General features: G+C 43.0%; 1 protein-coding gene across 1 annotated transcript in view; it reads right to left on the bottom strand.

Annotated features, from left to right (window-relative positions):
- The window catches only part of astn1 (astrotactin 1), a 2,273,142-nt gene that overhangs the window by 26,752 nt on the left and 2,225,914 nt on the right, over positions 1 to 20,476 (bottom strand). Inside the window, exon 22 of the mRNA XM_067989612.1 lies at positions 19,344 to 19,527. Within this exon, the coding sequence (XP_067845713.1) occupies positions 19,344 to 19,527 (184 nt within the window). The remainder of the gene's footprint in view (positions 1 to 19,343; positions 19,528 to 20,476) is intronic.

The raw sequence follows: 20,476 nt of genomic DNA, 5'->3' as shown, positions 1-20,476 counted from the left end.
TAGTATCCTTGTTACATACATCTCGAATTTCCTGTTTGATGCCATCTCCTACATTACCACTACTGTTTGGAGGCCTGCAGACAACCCCCAGTGTTTTCTGCCCCTTGGTGCTTCTTAACTCCAACCAGACTGATTCTACATCTTGACTCTCTGAGCCAATATCCTTCTCACTATTGCTCTGATTTCATCCTTTACTAACAACGCCACCCCACCTCCTTTTCCTTTTTGCCTGTCCTTCCTAAACATCAAATACCCTTGGATATTCAGCTCCCAGCCTTGGTCACCCTGCAACCATGTCTCTGTAATTGCAATTATATCGTATCCGTTTACATCTATTTGCGCTGTTAATTCGTCTACCTTATTACAAATGCTTCGTGCATTCAGATACAGTGCCTTTAGATTTGTCTTTTTAACATCTTTAGACATCTTAACATTTTTTTGTACTATGGCCCTATTTGTCTTATTACCATTTTTTCTTACCCGGACCCTATTTGTTAGTTCACTCCTTTGTTTGTACGCTCTGTCCCTTCCTGACACAATCTGGTTATCCTTACCCCAATCACTTTCCTGCACTGCTGCTTTGTCTTTTCTCTTCAGCATTCTAGATTTCTCTCCACCGGGACTCTCTTCCTCCCCCCAACTTATTTAGTTTCAAGCCCTATCTACCTCCCTAGTTATTTGATTCAATAGAACTCTGGTCCCAGCATGGTTCAGGTGTAGACCGTCCCAACGGAACAGCTCTCTCTTTCCCCAGTACTGGTGCCAGTGCCCCACGAATCGAAACCCACTTCTCCCACACTAATCTTTGAGCCATGCATTCATCTCTCTGATCTTATTGACCCTATGCCAATTTGCTTGTGGCTCAGGTAATAATCCAGAGATTATTACCTTTGTGGTTCTGCTTTTTAATTTAGTCCCTAGCTGCTCAAACTCTCTCAGCAGAACCTTTCTCTTAGTCCTACCTATGTCGTTGGCACCTACGTGGACCACGACAACCGGATCCTCCCCCTCCCAATCCAAGTTCTTCTCCAGCCCGGAGGAGATGTCCTTAACCCTGGCACTGGGTAGGCTACATAGCCTTCGGGACTCATATTCCTGATTGCAGAGAACAGTGTCTATCCCTCTAACTATACTAAAACCACCTTCCTTTTACTCCCCCAACTTGAACGGCTTCCTGTACCATGGTGCCGTGGTCAGTTTGCTCATCCTCCCCGCAGTCCCCGCACTTGTCCACAAGGGTTGCAAGAACCTCAAATCTATTGGACAAGTGCAGGGACTGAGGCTCCTGCAATACGACCTCCTGGATCCCCGCACCTGCCTCACTCGCAGTCACACCCTCCTGTCCCTGACCACATGTCAATTCTAAAGTAATTAATCTAAGGGGTGTGGCTGCCTCCTAGAGCAAAATGTCCAGGTAGCTTTCTCCCACCCTGATGTCTCGCAGTGTCCGCAGCTCGGACTCCAGCTCCTCAACCCGGAGCCAAAGTTCCTCGAGCCGCAGACACTTACTGCTGATGTAGTCGCCCTGGATAGAAATGTCCCCAAGCTCCCGCATATTGCAGCAGTAACACATCTCCTGTTCTCCCGTTATTTTATTTATTTAATTAATTAATTTAGTGTTAATCAAATTATTTACCTCATTTAATTTATTAGATTAATTAAATTAAATTTAGTTTTATGTTATATATTAACTTAAAACTTAGCCCACAGTCACCATCAATCACTTACCTGATAATGGAGGACTTCAATTATCTCAATATAGACTGGGACAGTAAGAGTTTAAAGGGCAAAGAGTGGAAGGAATTCCTGAAATGTGTACAAGAGAACTTTCTTGAACAGTGTGTTTCCAGCCCAACGGGAAAGGAAGCATTATTGGATCTAGTTCTGGGGAATGAAGTGGGGCAAGTGGAGCATGTTTCAGTGGGGGCGCATTTGGGAAATAGTGATCATAATATCATTAGGCTTAAAATAGTTATGGAAAGGACAAAGAACAATCAAAAGTGAAAATACTTATCTGGAGGAGGGCTAATTTCACTGAGTTAAAAAGGGATCTTGCCCAGGTTGATTGGAATCAAAAATTGTAAGCAAAACAGTGATTGAACAATGGGAGGTCTCCAAGGAGGAGATGGTTCGGGTACAGAGTAGACACATTCCCACAAGGGGGAAAGGAAGGGCATCTCAAGCTAGAGCTCCCTGCATGACTAAAGATACAGAGATTCAAATGAAACAGAAAAAGTAGGCTTATGACAAACGTAAGATTCATAATTTAGTAGAGAACCAAGCTGAATACAGAAAATAAAGGGGAGAACTGAAAAAGGGAATAAGACTGTCAAAGAAAGTGTATGAGAATAGATTAGCGGCTAACATAAATGGGAACTCAAAAGTCTTTTATATACATATAAATAGTAAAAGGGTAGTTAAAGGAAGGGTGGGGCTGATTGGAGAAAAAAAGATCTTCTTGTGAAGGCAGAGGACATGGCTGAGGTACTAAATGAATAGTTTGCATCAGTCTTCACTGGAGAAGAGGGTGCTGCCATTGTAGCAGTAAAGGAGGAGGTAATAGCGATATTGGATAGGATAAAAATAGATGAAGAGGAGGTACTTAAAAGATTGGCAGTACTCAAAGTAGAAAAGCCACCTGGTCCAGGTGGGATACATCCTAGGTTATTGAGGGACACAAGGGTGGAAATTGCGGAGGCTCTGGCCACTGTCTTCCAATCCTCCTTAGATATTGGGACGGTGCTAGTAGACTGGAAGATTGAAAATGTTACACCCCTGTTCAAAAAAGGGGAGAGGGATAAACCCGGCAATTACAGGTCAGTCAGCCTAACGCGGTGGTGGATAAACTTTTAGCGACAATAATCCGGGACAAAATTAATTGACATTAGGAAAAGTATGGGCTAATAAATGAAAGTCAATATGGATTTGTTAAAGGAAAATCATGTTTTACTAACTTGATTGAGTTCTTTGATGAAGTAATGGAGAGGGTTGAAGAGGGTAGTGTGGTTGATGTTGTGTATATGGACTTTCAAAAGGCATTTGATAAGGTACCACGTAATAGACTTGTTAGCAAAATTAAAGCCCATGAGATTAAAGGGACAGTGGCAGTGTGGATACAAAATTGGCTAAGGGACAGAAGGCAGAGTAGTAGTGAACGGTTATTTTTCAGACTGGAGGGAAGTTTACAGTGGTGTTTCCCTGTGATCAGTATTAGGACCACTGCTCTTTTTGATATATATTAATGACCTGGACTTGGGTATAATTTCAAAATTTGCAGATGACACAAAACTTAGAAATGTAGTAAACAATGTGGAGGATAGTAACAGACTTCAGGGGGACATAGACAGACTGGTTAAATTGGCAGACATGGCAGATGAAATTTAATACAGATAAGTGTGAAGTGATACATTTTGGTAGGAAGAATGAGGAGAGGCATTATAAACTAAATGGTACAATTTTAAAGGGGTGCAGGAACAGAGAGACCTGGAGGTGCACGTACTCAAATCTTTGAAGGTGGCAGGACAAGTTGAGAAGGCTGTTAAAAAAAGCATATGAAGTCCTGGTCTTTATTAACAGAGGCATAAAGCACAAAAGGAAGGAAATTATGCCAAACCTTTATAAAACATTGGTTAGGCTGCAGCTGGAGTACTGTGTGCACCTCACTTTCGGAAAGATGTCAAGGCCTTAGAGGGGGTGCAGAAGAGATTTACTAAAATGGTCCCAGGGATGAGGGACTTCAGTTATATAGAGAGACTGGAGTTATTCTCTTTAGAGCAGAGAAGGTGATTTGGTCGAGGTGTTCAAAATCATGAATGGTTTTGATAGGGAAAATGAGGAGAAACTGTTTCCAGTGGCAGAAGGGTCAGTAACCAGGGGACACAGATTTAAGGTAATCGGCAAAAGAGCCAGAGGCGACACGAGGAAACATTTTTTTACACAGCGAGTTGCAGTGATCTGGAATGCGCTGCCTGAAAGGGTGATGGAAGCAGATTCAATAGTAATTTTCAAAAGGGAATTGGATAAATACTTGAAGAGAAAAACACAGGTTTATGGGGAAAGAGCAGGGGAATGGGACTAATTGGATAGCTCTTTCAAAGAGCCGGCACAGGCACAATGGGTCGAATGGCCTTCTTCTATGCTGTATCTACTATGACACTATGAATTACTTTTGGAGCGCAGTGACTGTTGTTATGTAGTTGAACACAACAGCTATTCTGCACCAGCAACATGCCACAAACAGTCATGAGGTGAATGACCAGTTAATCGTATATTTTTGGAGGTTGATGATGAGAGGAGCAAAGTCACAAGGACAACTGCCATGGGATCTTTAATATCTACCTAAACAAACAGATGGGACCTTAGATTGGCATCTCATCCAAAGGATGGCACATCGAAAAATGCAGCATTCTCTCAGTACTGCACTGGAATATCAGCCAAGTTTAAGGGCTGATGTGGGACTTGAGACTCCAACTTACTGACAGTTTTAACAATGGAGGAGATGTGAACAGGTCTGGATTCCTTAACAGGACTTTGTCGTCTTGCTAAAATTGAATGCAAGACGCCAGGTTATTTTGTTTAAAAAAATTAGCGCTTGCCCTAGGGTGGCTTGCATCAAATGGATTTCTTCTTGCAGCTTGTGTGTTAGTTTCTTCATTTCTTTATTCATTGGTAGAGAAAATTGTATTTCATCTGAAAATTGCAACTGTTACCACAACACAAAGCCTTCAGGTAACAGGGTAGCTTTTCAGCTCTACATCAGGAAAGAACTATTAACACGGACGGCTTGCTCCACTTCATTGCTGAAACATATTCATCGACTAACTTTGCCTATTCCTGTATTGAACCCAGGCTTGTTGAACGCTACATTTACTGAGAAGAATTTTTTGAAAGGTTCCTGTGTGTGAGAAACACATCGGGCTTGGCCTTCTGAAACTACAAGCAGAAATTCCATTAATCAACTGGTTTGCAAAGGGCACATTTCATTACAATGACGTTAGTTTGGCTTGGGAGTGCCCCATGAAAGCAATTGCGCCATCCATGTGTGTTTTAGTTGCTTACACTGGGCTGATATGAGAAGCTTTGCGTGGCTGAATTTCACCTAAAACACCCTCCCCCACCGCCACACAGTTTAGCAGTGTACAAAGGAAGACTGACGCAAACAGTTCTGTTTTCCAGGAGCGTGACGTTGCTTTACACTGTCCTGGCCTACTCCTGTTCCTATGTTCTTCTGCAGCCTTCATTCCAACTTCTCTTATTTCATCCCAAGGGTTCATCAAGAAATTCAGAACAGTTAACCTTTTTTTTTTTAAGAACAGTGATCGCAGTTCAGTTGTCTTAGGTATCGAGGCAAAAGCAAACCCAACCACAAGCTCATCTCCAAATGGTGCTATCACTGCCTTAGCAATATTCATTGCCCATCCCTAGGTATCCCGGGAGCATTAAGAGTTAATCATATAGTGTGGAACTGGAATCATATATAGGCCACACCAGGTGGGAGGTGGGCAGGTTCACTTCCCATGAGTTTTTAGGACAATCTGGCAGCTTTCATGGTCATTTTCTGGTGTTGGCCTACAACTGACCAGATTCAATTACACAACGTGTCATGATGGGATTTGAACTCCTCAGGGTAGCTCGTCCAGTGCCATAACCATTAGGCTACCGTATGACACTTACCAACCTTGCCATCTGTGTATGTTCACACATTTGTGTGTGCCTTGTACAAAACAATGGATTGGGATTCACGTTTGCGATGAGGGGTTTATTGTGATGCCTAATTCGGATCTTAACTCATTGGAAACAACCTGACTTCATTCAAAACCTGCAGTTCAGCCATTATTAGAAATGCAACACACAACTGGACAATGCTGAACTCAAAAATATCAAGGAATGAATAGGACAGAATTTGGGTGTGTTCTTACCTTATTTCATGACTTCTACTCATACAAGAATTACCAACATACTCATCACAAATAGTACAACACTTTGCAAAAAGCAACTGTACACCTCCGATAAAGATACCAAATGTTTTGATCAGGTAGTAAAGAAGAAGAAAGAGCTTGCATTTCTATAGACCTTTCGCATCCTCAGGATGTTCCAAAGTGTTTCAGTATAATTTTGCTGGCCTGCTGCGATCACGGCAGCAATATATACCCATCATATGCTCAAGTAGAATCATAGAATAGAATCATAGAGAGGTCACAGCACGGAAGGAGGCCATTCGGCCCATCGAGTCCGCGCCGGCTTTATGCAGGAGCAATATGGCTAGTCCCACTCCCCGCCCTATCCCCGAAGCCCTGCACATTTTTTCGTTTCAAGTACTTATCCACCCCTTTTGAAGGCCATTATTGAATCTGCCTCCACCACCCCCTCGGGCAATGCATTCCAGATCCCAACCACTTGCTGCTTAAAAAACATTTTCCTCATGTCACCTTTGGTTCTTTTGCCAATCACCTTAAATCAATGCTCTCTGGTTCTTGACCCTTCCATCAATGGGAACAGTTTCTCTCTATCTACTCTGTCTAGACCCTTCATGATTTTGAATTCCTCTATCAAATTTTGACTATCTCTATCAAATCCCCTCTCAACCGTCTCTGTTCCTGAGTGCAGCGGGCACGGAGTGAGCAACTTGAGAGTTTGGTAAGTGTCGGAGTTCGGTGAAGTGGGGAAGGAGGTGCTGCTTTGCCTTGCTTGTCCTAACTTTTTCAACAGAGCAGCGGTGGACCTGAGCAGCAGCAGACTGAGAACGGGGATAAAAGCAAGAGCAGACAATGCAACAAGAGAAAACTGCAGTGTGACGTCACAGGTGAGACAGGTAAGTGATTGGTAGTGACTGTGGGCTAAGTTTTAAGTTAACGTATAGCATATAACTTAATTTTAAAAATTAAACTTAATTTAATTAATCTAAAAAATTAGACGAGGTAAATAATTTGATTAACAATAAATAAATTAGTTAAATAAATAAATTTGGGAGAACAGGAGATGTTTTGCTGCTGCAATATGTGGGATATTGGATACCTCCGAGCTGGAGAAGAACTTGGAGTGGGAGGGGAAGGGTCCAGTTCTCGTGGTCCACGTAGGTGCCAACGACAAAGGTAGGACTAAGAAAAAGGTTCAGCTGAGAGAGTTTGAGCAGTTAGGGACTAAATTAAAAAGCAGAACCACAAAGGTAATAATCTCTGGATTATTACCTGAGCCATGAATAAATTGGCATTGCGTAAATAAGATCAGAGAGATGAACGCATGGCTCAAAGATTGGTGTGGGAGAAGTGGGTTTCGATTCATGGGGCACTGGCACCAGTACTGGGGAAAGAGAGAGCTGTTCCGTTGGGATGGACTACACCTGAACCATGCTGGGACCAGAGTTCTAGCGAATCGAATAACTAGGGAGGTAGATAGGGCTTTAAACTAAATAAGGGGGGAAGAGGGTCCCGGTGGAGAGAAATCTAGAATGCTGAAGAGAAAAGATAAAGAAGCAGTGCAGGAAAGTGACTGGGGTAAGGATAACCAGATTGTGTCAGGAAGGGACAGAGCTTACAAACAAAAGAGTGAACTAACAAATAGGGTCCGGATAAGAAAAAGTGTTAATAAGACAATATTAAGATGTCTAAAGATGTTAAAAAGATGTTAAAAAGACAAATCTAAAGGCACTGTATCTGAATGCACGACGTATTCGTAATAAGGTAGATGAATTAACAGCGCAAATAGATGTAAATGGATACGATATAATTGCAATTACAGAGACATGGCTGCAGGGTGACCAAGGCTGGGAGCTGAGTATCCAAGGGTATTCGATATTTCGGAAGGACAGGCAAAAAGGAAAAGGAGGTGGGGTGGCGTTGTTAGTAAAGGATGAAATCAGAGCAATAGTGAGAAAGGATATTGGCTCAGAGATTCAAGATGTCGAATCAGTCTGGGTGGAGTTAAGAAGCACCAAGGGGCAGAAAACACTGGTGGGAGTTGTCGATCGGCCTCCGAACAGTAGTAGTAATGTAGGGAACGGAATCAAACAGGAAATTAGAGATGCATGCAACAAGGGTACTACAGTAATCATGGGTGACTTTAATCTACATATTGACTGGTCAAACCAAATTAGCAATAACACTGTGGAGGATGAATTCCTGGAGTGTGTACGAGATGGTTTTTTAGACCAGTACATTGAGGAGCCAACCAGGGAACAGGCTATCCGAGATTGGGTATTGTGCAATGAGAAGGGGTTAATTAATAATCTTGTTGTGCGGGGTCCTTTAGGGAAGAGCGACCATAACATGATAGAATTCTTCATTAAGATGGAAAATGAAGTAGCCCAATCCGAAACTAGGATACTAAATCTAAATAAAGGAGACTACGAAGGTATGAGGAGTGAGTTGGCTATGATAGATTGGGAAGCTTCAATAAAAGGCATGACAGTGGATAGGCAATGGCTAACATTTAAGGAACAAATACATGAATTGAAACAATTATACATTCCTTTGTGGCGCAAGAACACAAAAGAAAAAGTGGCCCAACCATGGCTAACAAAAGAAATTAAGGATAGTATGAGATCCAAAGAGGAGTCATATAAAGTTGGCAGAAAAAATAGCAAACCTAAGGATTGGGAGCAGTTTAGAATTCAGCAAAAAAGGATAAAGAGATTGATTAAGAGGGGAAAAATAGAGTATGAGAGTAAACTTGCAAGAAACATAAAAGCGGACTGTAAAAGCTTTGACAAGTATGTAAAAAGAAAAAGATTAGTGAAGACAAATGTAGGTCCCTTACAGTCAGAAACGGGAGAATTTATAATGTGGAACAAGAAAATGGCAGAGCAATTAAACAAATAGTTTGGTTCTGTCTTCATGGAAGATGAAACAAATAACTTCCCAGAAATGCTAGGGAACCAAGGGACTAGTGAGAAGGAGGAATTAAAGGAAATTAGTATTGGTAAAAAAATTAGTGCTGGAGAAATAAATGGGACTGAAAGCCCATAAATCCCCAGGGCCTGATAATCTGCATCCCAGAGTACTAAAAGAGGTAGCCATGGAAATAGTGGATGCATTGATTGTCATCTTCCAAAATTCTATAGATTATGGAACAGTTCCTGCAGATTGGAGGGTGGCAAATGTAACCCCACTATTTAAAAAAGGAGAGAGAGAGAAAACAGGGAACTACAGACCGGTTAGCCTAACATCAGTAGTGGGGAAAATGCTAGAGTCAATTATAAAGGATGTGATAACAGGACATTTGGAAAATATCAACGGGATTAGACAAAGTTAACATGGATTTATGAAAGGGAAACTGTATTTGACAAACCTACTGGAGTTTTTGAGGATGCAACTGGTAGAAAAGATAAGGGAGAACCAGCGGATGTGGCGTATTTGGATTTTCAGAAGGCCTTTGATAAAGTACCAAATAAGAGGTTAGTGTGCAAAATTAAAGCACACGGGATTGGTGGTAATATACTGGCATGGATTGAAAATTGGTTAACAGACAGGAAACAGAGAGTAGGAATAAGTGGGTCTTTTTCGGGGTGGCAGGCAGTGACTAGTGGGGTACTCCAGGGATCAGTGCTTGGGCCCCAGCTATTCACAATATATATCAATGATTTGGATGAGGGAACCAAATGTAATATTTCCAAGTTTGCTGACGACACAAAACTAGGTGGGATCGTGAGTTGTGAAGAGGATGCAAAGAGGCTTCAAGGTGATTTAGACAAGTTGAGTGAGTGGGTAACTACATGGTAGATGCAGTATAATGTGGATGAATGTGAAGTTATCCACTTCGGAAGGAAAAACAGAAAGGCAGAGTATTATTTAAATAAGAACATAAGAACATAAGAAATAGGAGCAGGAGTAGGCCAATCGGCCCCTCGAGCCTGCTCCACCATTCAATAAGATCATGGCTGATCTGATCCTAACCTCAATTCTAAATTCGTGTCCAATTTTCTGCCCGCTCCCCGTAACCCCTAATTCCCTTTACTTCTAGGAAACTGTCGATTTCTGTTTTAAATTTATTTAATGATGTAGCTTCCACAGCTTCCTGGGGCAGCAAATTCCACAGACCTACTACCCTCTGAGTGAAGAAGTTTCTCCTCATCTCAGTTTTGAAAGAGCAGCCCCTTATTCTAAGATTATGCCCCCTAGTTCTAGTTTCACCCATCCTTGGGAACATCCTTACCGCATCCACCCGATCAAGCCCCTTCACAATCTAATAAGTTTCAATAAGATCGCCTCTCATTCTTCTGAACTCCAATGTGTAGAGTCCCAATTTACTCAACCTCTCCTCATATGTCCACCCCCTCATCCCCGGGATTAACCGAGTGAACCTTCTTTGTACTGCCTCGAGAGCAAGTATGTCTTTTCTTAAGTATGGACACCAAAACTGTATGCAGTATTCCAGGTGCGGTCTCACCAATACCTTATATAACTGCAGCAATACCTCCCTGTTTTTATATTCTATCCCCCGAGCAATAAAAGCCAACATTCCGTTGGCCTTCTTGATCACCTGCTGCACCTGCATACTAACTTTTTGATTTTCTTGCACTCGGACCCCCAGATCCCTTTGTACTGCAGTACTTTCCAGTTTCTCGCCATTAAGATAATAACTTGCTCTCTGATTTTTCCTGCCAAAGTGCATAACCTCACATTTTCCAATATTGTATTGCACCTGCCAAATCTCCGCTCACTCACCCAGCCTGTCTATATCCTTGTAGGTTTTTTATGTCCTCCTCACTCTCCACTTTCCCTCCCATCTTTGTATCATCTGCAAACTTTGATATGTTACACTTGGTCCCCTCCTCCAAATCGTTAATATAGATTGTAAAGAGTTGGGGACCCAGCACCGACCCCTGCGGAACACCACTGGCTACTGGTTGCCAGTCCGAGAATGAACCATTTATCCCAACTCTCTGCTTCCTGTTAGATAACCAATCCTCCACCCATGCCAGAATATTACCCCCAATCCAGTGATTCTTTATCTTGAGCAATAATCTTTTATGTGGCACCTTGTCGAATGCCTTCTGGAAATCTAAATACACTACGTCCACTGGTTCCCCTTTATCCACCCTGTACGTTATGTCCTCAAAGAACTCAAGCAAATTTGTCAGACATGACTTCCCCTTCGTAAAGCCATGCTGACTTTGTCCTATTAAATTATGTTTATCCAAATGTTCCGCTACTGTCTCCTTAATAATAGACTCCAAAATTTTACCCACCACAGATGTTAGGCTAACTGGTCTATAATTTCCAGCCTTCTGCCGACTACCCTTTTTAAATAAGGGTGTTACATTAGCAGTTTTCCAATCTGCCGGGACCTTTGCCGAGTCCAGAGAATTTTGGAAAATTATTACCAAAGCCTACTGCCACTTCCCTCAAGACCCTAGGATGTAAGCCATCAGGTCCTGGGGATTTATCCGCCTTGAGTCCCATTAATTTACTGAGTACCAATTCCTTAGTGATTTTAATCGTATTTAGCTCCTCCCCCCCAGAGCCCCCTGTTTGTCCAGTGTTGGGATATTCCTAGTGTCCTCTACCGTAAAGACTGAAACAAAATATTTGTTCAGCATTTTTGCCATCTCCATGTTTCCCACCATTAATTTCCCGGTCTCATCCTTTAAGGGACCTACGTTTGCCTTAGCCACCCTTTTTCTTTTTATATAACTGTAGAAACTCTTGCTATCTGTTTTTATATTTTTTGCTAATTTATTTTCATAATCTATCTTCCCTTTCTTAATCAGTCCTTTAGTTACTTTTTGCTGTCTTTTGAAGACTTCCCAATCTTCTATCCTCCCACTAAGTTTGGCTACCTTATATGTCCTTGTTTTTAGTCGGATACTATCCTTGATTTCTTTACTTAGCCACAGATGGCTGTCATTTCTTTTACACCCTTTTTTCCTCAGTGGAATATATATTTTTTGAAAGTTGTAAAATAACTCCTTAAATGAACACCACTGCTCATGTACCGTCTTACCCTTTAATCTATTTTCCCAGCCCACTTTAATCAATTGCGCTCTCATACCATCATAGTCTCCTTTATTCAAGCTCAGTACGCTTGTTTGAGAACCAACCTTCTCACCCTCTAATTGGATATGGAATGTAACCATGTTATGGCACTCATTCCAAGGGGTTCCTTAACTAGGACATTATTAATTAATCCTGGCTCGTTACACAGGACCAGGTCCAAGGTTGCTTGCCCCCTTGTAGGATCAGTTCCATACTGCTCAAGAAATCCATCCCTAATACACTCAATAAACTCTTCCTCAAGGCTGCCCTGCCCAATTTGATTTGTCCAGTTAATATGATAGTTAAAATCCCCCATAATTATAGCTGTTCCCTTATTACATGCCCCGACTATTTCCTGATTAATACTTCTTCCAGCAGAGTTGCAACTATTAGGAGGCCTATATACTACGCCCACTCGTGTTTTTTTCCCCTTATTATTCCTTATCTCTATCCAAACTGTTTCATTATCCTGATCCTTTGTCCCAATATAATTTCTCTGTATTACAGTGATTCCTTCCTTTATTAACATAGCCACCCCACCTCCCCTTACTTCCTGCCTGTCCTTCCTGATAGTTCAATACCCTGGCATATTTAATTCCCAGTCGTTGTCACCCTGCAGCCATGTTTCTGTGATGGCCACAAAATCATACCCATATGTAGTTATTTGTGCCGTTAACTTATCCATTTTGTTACGAATGCTACATGCATTCAGATAAAGAACTTTCAAATATGTTTTGTGACACTTAGTTCCTGATTTTTCCTTTTTTAACACCTTACCTTTTACTCCATACCTTCTGTCCCTTCCTGACACGCTTTCCTCTGTCTCCCTGCTCAGGTTCCCAACCCCCTGCCACAGCTTTGATGCTGGGTTAATCGCCTTACGCCTTCTAGTTTTTATTTTATCTGTCGTGCCTAAAGTACACTTTCTTTCCGCTGCTCTACGCTTTTCCCTTTCACTTGTTCTTGAACAACTGTTTGTACTATTTGTATTGTAGATTTCCCTTGGGTCTTCCCCTCTCTTGCTGCTCTCAACTTTATTCCCTTCTGACTCCCCGCTCAGGTTCCCATCCCCCTGCCACTCTAGTTTAAACCTTCCCCAACAGCACTAGCAAACACCCCCGCGAGGACATTGGTCCTGGTCCTGCTCGGGTGTAACCCGTCACGCTTGTACAGGTCCCACCTTCCCCAGAACCGGTCCCAATGTCCCAGGAATCTGAATCCCTCCCTCCTACACCATCCCTGCAGCCACGCATTCAACCTGTCTATTCTCCTGTTCCTGTACTCACTAGCACTCACTAAATGGTGATAGATTGGGAAATGTTGATGGCTGTCCTTGTACACCAGTCACTGAAAGCAAACATGCAGGTGCAGCAGGCAGTTCGGAAGGCAAATGGTATGTTGGCCTTCATTGCCAGAGGATTTGAGTGCAGGAGCAAGGATGTCTTACTGCAGTTATACAGAGCCTTGTTGAGACCACACCTGGAGTATTATGTGCAGTTTTGGTCTCCTTACCGAAGAAAGGATATACTTGGCACAGAGGGAATGCAGTGAAGGTTCACCAGACTGATTCCTGGGATGGCAGGACTGTCGTATGAGGAGAGATTGGGTCGACTCGGCCTGCATTCACTCGAGTTTAGAAGAATGAGAGGGAATCTCATTGAAACATATAAAATTCTGACAGGTCTAGACAGACTGGATGCAGGGAGGATGTTTCCCCTGGCTGGGGGGTCCAGAACGAGGGGGTCACAGTCTCAGGATATGGGGTAAGACATTGAGGACTGAGATGAGGAGAAATTTCTTCACTCAGAGGGTGGTGAACCTGTGGAATTCTCTACCACAGAAGGCTGTGGAGGCCAAGTCACTGAAGAAGGAGCTAGATAGATTTCTCGACACAAAAGGCATCAAGGGATATGGGGAGAGAGCGGGAATATGGTACTGAGATAGAGGTTCAGCCAGATCATATTGAATGGCGGAGCAGGCTCAAAGAGCTGAATGGCCTACTCCTGCTCCTATTTTTTATGTTTCTATGTTTCAAGGAGAACAATCCCAGCTTCCCCCGTCTATCCACGTAACTTAAGTCCCTCATCCCTGGAATCATTCTAGTAAATCTCTTGTGCACCCTCTCTAACGTCTTCACATCCTTCCTAAAGTGCGGTGCCCATAACTGGACACAATACTCCAGTTGTGATCGAACCATTGTTTTATAAAAGTTCATCATGACTTCCTTGCGTTTGTACTCAATGCCTCTATTTATAAAGCCTAGGACCCTGTATGCTTTCTTAACCGCTTTCTCAACCTGCCCTGCCACCTTCAACGATTTGTGCACATATACACCCAGGTCCTTCTGTTCCTTTACCCCTTTTAGAATTGTGCCCTCTCGTTTATATTGCCTCTCCTCATTTTTCCTACCGAAATGCATCACCTCGCATATTTCCGCGTTAAACTTCACCTGCCACATGTCCGTCCATGCCACCAGTGAGTCTATATCCTCTTGAAGTCTATCACTATCCTCCTCACTGTTCACTACCCTTCCAAGTTTTGTGTCATCAGCAAATTTTGAAATTGTACCCTGTACACCCAAGTCCAAGTCATTAATATATATCAAGAAAAGCAGTGGTCCCAGCACCGACCCCTGAGGAACACCACTGTACACCTCCCTCCAATCTGAAAAACAACCGTTCACCATTACTCTCTGTTCCCTGTCCCCTCGCCAATTCTGTATCCATGTTGCTATTGCCCCCATTATTCCATGGGCCACAATCTTAATAGCAAGCCTACCATGTGGCACTTTATCAAACGCTTTTTGAAAATCCATATTCACCACATCAACTGCATTGCCCTCATCTGCACTCTGTTACCTCATCAAAAAACTCTATCAAGTTAGTTAAACATGATTTGCCTTTAACAAATCCATGCTGGCTTTTCCTAATCAATCCACACTTGTCCAAGTGACTGTTAATTCAGCCCCGGATTATCGTTTCCAAAAGTTTCCCCACCACCGAGGTTAAACTGACTGGCCTGTAGTTGCTGGGTTTATCTTTACACCCTTTTTTGAACAAGGGTGTAACATTTGCAATTCTCCAGTCCTCTGGCACCACCCCCGTATCTACGGATGCTTGGAAGATTATGGCCAGTACCTCCACAATTTCCACCCTTCCCTCAGAATCCTAGGATGCATTCCATCCGGACCGGGCGACTTATCTACTTTAAATACAGCTAGTCTTTCTAGTACCTCTTCTTTATCAATTTTTAGCCCATCCAGTATCTTAACTCTTTCTTCCTTTACCGAGACTCTGGCAGCATCTTCTTCCTTGGTAAAGATCGATGCAAAGTACTCATTTAATATCTCAGCCATGCTCACTGCCTCCATGAGTAGATCTCCTTTAAGGTCCCTAATCGGCCCCACCCCTCCTCTTACTACCCGTTTGCTGTTGACGTGGCTGTAGAAGACTTTGGATTCCCTTTTATTTTGTCCGCTAGTCTATTCTCATACTTTCTCTTTGCCCCACTTATTTCCTTTTTCACTCCCCCTCTGAACTTTCTATATTCTGCCTGGTTCTCACCTGTGTTATCAACCTGACATCTGTCAAACGCTACTTTTTTCCGCTTCATCTTATTCTCTATCTTCTTTGTCATCCAGGGAGCTCTGATGGGAATGTACCTTGTCTCTACCCGAATTATCTCCTCTTTAAAGGTCACCCACTGTTCAATTATAGTTTTGCGTGCCAATCTTTGATTCCAATTTACCCGGGCCAGATCTGTTCTCATCCCACTGAAATTGGCCCCCCTCCAATTGAGTATTTTTATTTTAGAGTGGTCAGAGTCCTTTTCCATAGCTGTACTACACCTTATGATACTATGAACACTGCTCCCTCAATGCTCCCCCAAGGCGTGTGTTATTGTTAATGCCAAACCACCAACAGAGAGTGATCAGTAACGAGGTTAATTCAACAAATGTTAATAACTTTCAGAACTAGTTTCGCAATTGTGAATGATCTATAATGATACTATGAACCTTATGCTGTCTTAGAGAGTTGCCCATTTCCAAAATGATAGTGCTGTGACCGATCATTACTTAACATTAGACTAATGACATTGTGATAACTGCCTTTTTACTTGTCTTCGACCAATGTGATGGCATAGTGAACAAATGAAAGTGACCGACTGAGGATAGCAGCAGCACTAATTGTGAACACACATCAAGACTTTCAGTGCCTTGGTACTACAATGATGTTGCACTGAATTACATTCCAGTCAAGCTTTGGGTTGATGTTCGATCATTAATGTGATTGGGCCAACTTCTGAAGTGATTTTCCAGCCCTGCCATTTGACCAATCGGGAATCCTTCGATGCCCGATCAACACAATCATGCTCCGACCAAATAATTTGGCCTAAGGTAACATGCCTTAAGTGGTGAGAATGTGGACTGTTTGAGGCAAATAGCATAGATATGTCTAAGGGGAAGCTAGATAAGTAGATGAGGGAGAACGGAATAGAAGGATATGTTGATAGGGTTAGATGAAGTAGGGTGGGAGGAGGCTCCTGTGGAGCATAAACACTGGCACGGACCAGTTGGGCTGAAAGGCCTGTTTCTGTGCTGTAAAATTATATGTAAAATGAAAACTGCTGGGTCCCATCTTCTGCAGCGCAATAGCCTAAACGCTGGCTCGGGTATCTCACTTAGTGAGTTTCTGCAATAAACGTCAAAACATTTGTTCAATAAACCATTCATTTTGAGAAATGGGAGCATTTATCCAAAGGAAATTGTGGATCCCGTTTCCATTGATGTTCCAATTAGAGCAGTCAAACTTGTGCTAACATGGTCAGAATTTGCTCTGGGGCGAGCACAGGGAAAGAAAATACATGGGGACCAATAACTGGTCTATCAGGTTATAATTGCGATGAATTGCTTTCCTTGATAACCATTTCCAACTTCTTCCTTTCTCAGAGTACCTCACACAATCATTCATACTCGGCAGAGTTTAATGCAAAAAACAGCTACGGAAGGTTGAGAGCGAATTATTTTGTTGGAGCGTGATTGTGCTGCCAGGGCAACAAATGACATAACTCGTCAAACGTCAAGTAGCAGGGCTTGAAAATCACGTCAGAAGCTGGCCTGCTCACACTAATCATTTAACGATGACAATCTATTCACTTCTGAGCTTTCACTGGCCAGAAAGCTGAACTTTGGCACCATTTCTTCAGCAAATCATTGAGCAATGAGCAGAAGTTTTCCAAGCATTTTATTTCAAGTTTCTCTTTGAATGTTTATCTCAGCAGTAGTGAAGCTCACGTCAATTCATGCTAAAACATGCAGTATATTGGCCTGTGATTACCCATTAGTATCAATGGATGATGTTTCAGTGATATTTACAAATGTTAGTAATGTGAAGCTATGCAAATTTCTTTTTATAATGTGTGCAAACTGATGTGAAAAACAATACTATTAATACGCTTTTAATGAAGCAATGTTAGTCAGCATTCCTTTTTTTAAAATCAGAAACTGTCTTGTTAGCAGATTACAGCAGGCATGGCAGAAGAACAGAGTGAGAGCAGCGTTGTTCGAGACTCCCTGGGAGAAGAGTGCAGTGAGAGCAGGGTCTGTCTGAGAGACTCCACGGGAGAGGAGTAGAGTGAGAGCAGAATCTGATCGAGAGACTCCATGGGAGAGGAGTAGAGTGAGAGCAGAGTCTGATCGAGAGACTCCATGGGAGAGGAGTCGAGTGAGAGCAGGCGCCAGTCTGAGAGACTCCACGGGAGAGGAGTAGAGTGAGAGCAGAGTCTGTCTGAGAGACTCCACGGGAGAGTAGAGTGAGAGCAGAGTCTGTCTGAGAGACTCCACGGGAGAGGAGTAGAGTGAGAGCAGAGTCTGTCTGAGAGACTCCACGGGAGAGGAGTAGAGTGAGAGCAGAGTCTGTCTGAGAGACTGCACGGGAGAGGAGTAGAGTGAGAGCAGAGACTGTCTGAGAGACTCCACGGGAGAGTAGAGTGAGAGCAGAGTCTGTCTGAGAGACTCCACGGGAGAGAAGCAGAGTGAGAGCAGGGTCTGTCTGAGAGACTCCACGGGAGAGGAGTATAGTGAGAGCAGAGGCTGTCTGAGAGACTCCATGGGAGAGTAGAGTGAGAGCAGAGTCTGTCTGAGAGACTCCACGGGAGAGGAGTAGAGTGAGAGCAGAGTCTGTCTGAGAGACTCCACGGGAGAGGAGTAGAGTGAGAGCAGGGTCTGTCTGAGAGACTCCATGGGAGAGAAGCAGAGTGAGAGCAGGGTCTGTCTGAGAGACTCCACGGGAGAGGAGTATAGTGAGAGCAGGGTCTGTCTGAGAGACTCCACGGGAGAGGAGTATAGTGAGAGCAGGGTCTGTCTGAGAGACTCCACGGGAGAGGAGTATAGTGAGAGCAGAGGCTGTCTGAGAGACTCCACGGGAGAGGAGTAGAGTGAGAGCAGAGGCTGTCTGAGAGACTCCACAGGAGAGGAGCTTCGAATCCAACTAATCGGCCAGGCAGTATTTAATAGTCTAAGGCCACAGGCAAAGATATTCCTCGTGGGCGCTAGTAGAATGGAAGATGGCGAATTGGCAGCCTGTTTTACATTACCATTTTCAATGGAGAAGAGAATCGGGCCCGGTATAAAATGGGCCGCCGTTCTGCACTCCCGCCCAAGACCGATTTCACCCCCATGATGCCTTTCCACCCAGTTCCAACCACTCAATAATACATTGATGGAAGCCTAAAACTGCACAAATACAGGGCAAGGAAACTGCATGGACAAGACAATTCCATGGATGAGGAAGTTATCGAGACATGCAGACTGCAAAGCTGAATCAGGATCTAATGATTTCCAAGGTTCCTTGCTTAGTCAGTCACATTGAAAACGATCTGTTCTTTCTGCAATGTAATCTGAGTATTTAACTTTCTTCATTTTCCATTCTGAAATGCTGTAATACTATATGCGGCCATTACTATTTACAGCCATTACTGATGCTTGTGAACAACACACAGCCCAACAATCATGGCCAATCTGTCTAATTTTACCCACAAATAGGCCATGCTGGTCAATAGTTTTATCGGTCTATCCCACTTGTCCACCAACCCTATTCTTCCCCAAGCTTTGGTGAGAAAGTTCTTATTCTTGGTACCTGGCAACAGAAAACAATCAGAAAGCTGGCAACAGCCAATGATTATTACCACTTACAGGTAGAAAACTGCATTGCCCATCAGCATCAACACTGCTCCCTGCTATCATAGGCTAGAAAATCACCACTCAAGTTAGTCTTCACGTGTTTTACATTCTAAACTTGGTGAAGGAACAAGCTCGAGTGAAAAAGAATAATATGGATCGCTGCACCCTGTAACTGGTCGAAGTGCACATACCTTGGTCCCAATTCATCTTCACAGCGCCAGGTGAATTCCCCAAAGTGCTCATAGTCCTGATTGTAGTGGTAATACACTCGGTGCAGGGTGGATGAGCCCAGATCCATCAGTGTGTTGTATGCAGTCTGTTGCTCCTTTCCACTTGTGTAGCCATTGAACAAGTTATAGATTTTGTCAGCTATTTCTGGGGAAGAAGTCAAAATATACCAGTTAATATAAGAGATCGAAGAGGTATCAGAATCTGTACAGGTTGCCAATAAGTGAATTGCAAGCATTCTTCCATTTTGTTGATGACTAATCTACTGATATAATTGAGGTGTTTAAGATGATTAAAGGATTTGATAGGGTAGATAAAAGAAATTATTTCTTCTGGTGGGAGAGTCCAGAACAAGGGGGCATAACCTTAAAATTAGAGCTGGCCGTTCAGGGGTGATGTCAGGAAGCACTTCTTCACACAAAGGGTAGTGGAAATCTGGAACTCTCTCCCCCAAAAATCTGTTGAGGCTGGGGGGGTCAATTGAAAATTTCAAAACTGAGATTGATCGATTTTTGTTAGGCAAGGTTATTAAGGGTTATGGAACCAAGGCGGGTAAATGGAGTGAAGATACAGAACAGCCATGATCCAACTGAATGGTGGAACAGGCTCGAGGGGCTGAATGGCCTGCTCCAGTTGCTATGTTCCAAGTACAGGTTGCTGCAATTGAGACTGGTGAGTGTTCGGTAATAACTGGTCCAATTGCCTGTTGGCAAAGCTTGGACGACATCAAATATTCTCTCGAACCAAACATATGGTACTATCAGCCTGCTAAACAATTGTCTAATAAAGAGGGTTACAGAGACTCATGATAAATATACTGTATCCCATTTCTGGTAAACTAGGAGAGGTGTTCTTGTGGTGTGCTTGTACTTATCTAACCCGAGGAGTCCAGTGCAGACCAAGATAGACTACATAAAGTCATGAAAGGGATGGGATTATTTTAACCCTAACCAAGACATGACATTGGCTTCACTGAGGAGTTCAAGTTTTAGAGTCTGCATGACAGGTGTTCTTAGCCATATTTCTTTACTTTCGGGAGATTAATGGAGCATCCTTAAAACTTGATTGCGTGCATGCAGACTGTTGAACTCCCTGC

The sequence above is a fragment of the Heptranchias perlo genome, chromosome 9 (assembly GCF_035084215.1).
Source record: "Heptranchias perlo isolate sHepPer1 chromosome 9, sHepPer1.hap1, whole genome shotgun sequence".
Classification (NCBI taxonomy): domain Eukaryota; kingdom Metazoa; phylum Chordata; class Chondrichthyes; order Hexanchiformes; family Hexanchidae; genus Heptranchias; species Heptranchias perlo.
The sequence above is the reverse complement of the archived record's forward strand: the minus strand, read 5'-3'. Positions and strand labels throughout refer to the sequence as shown.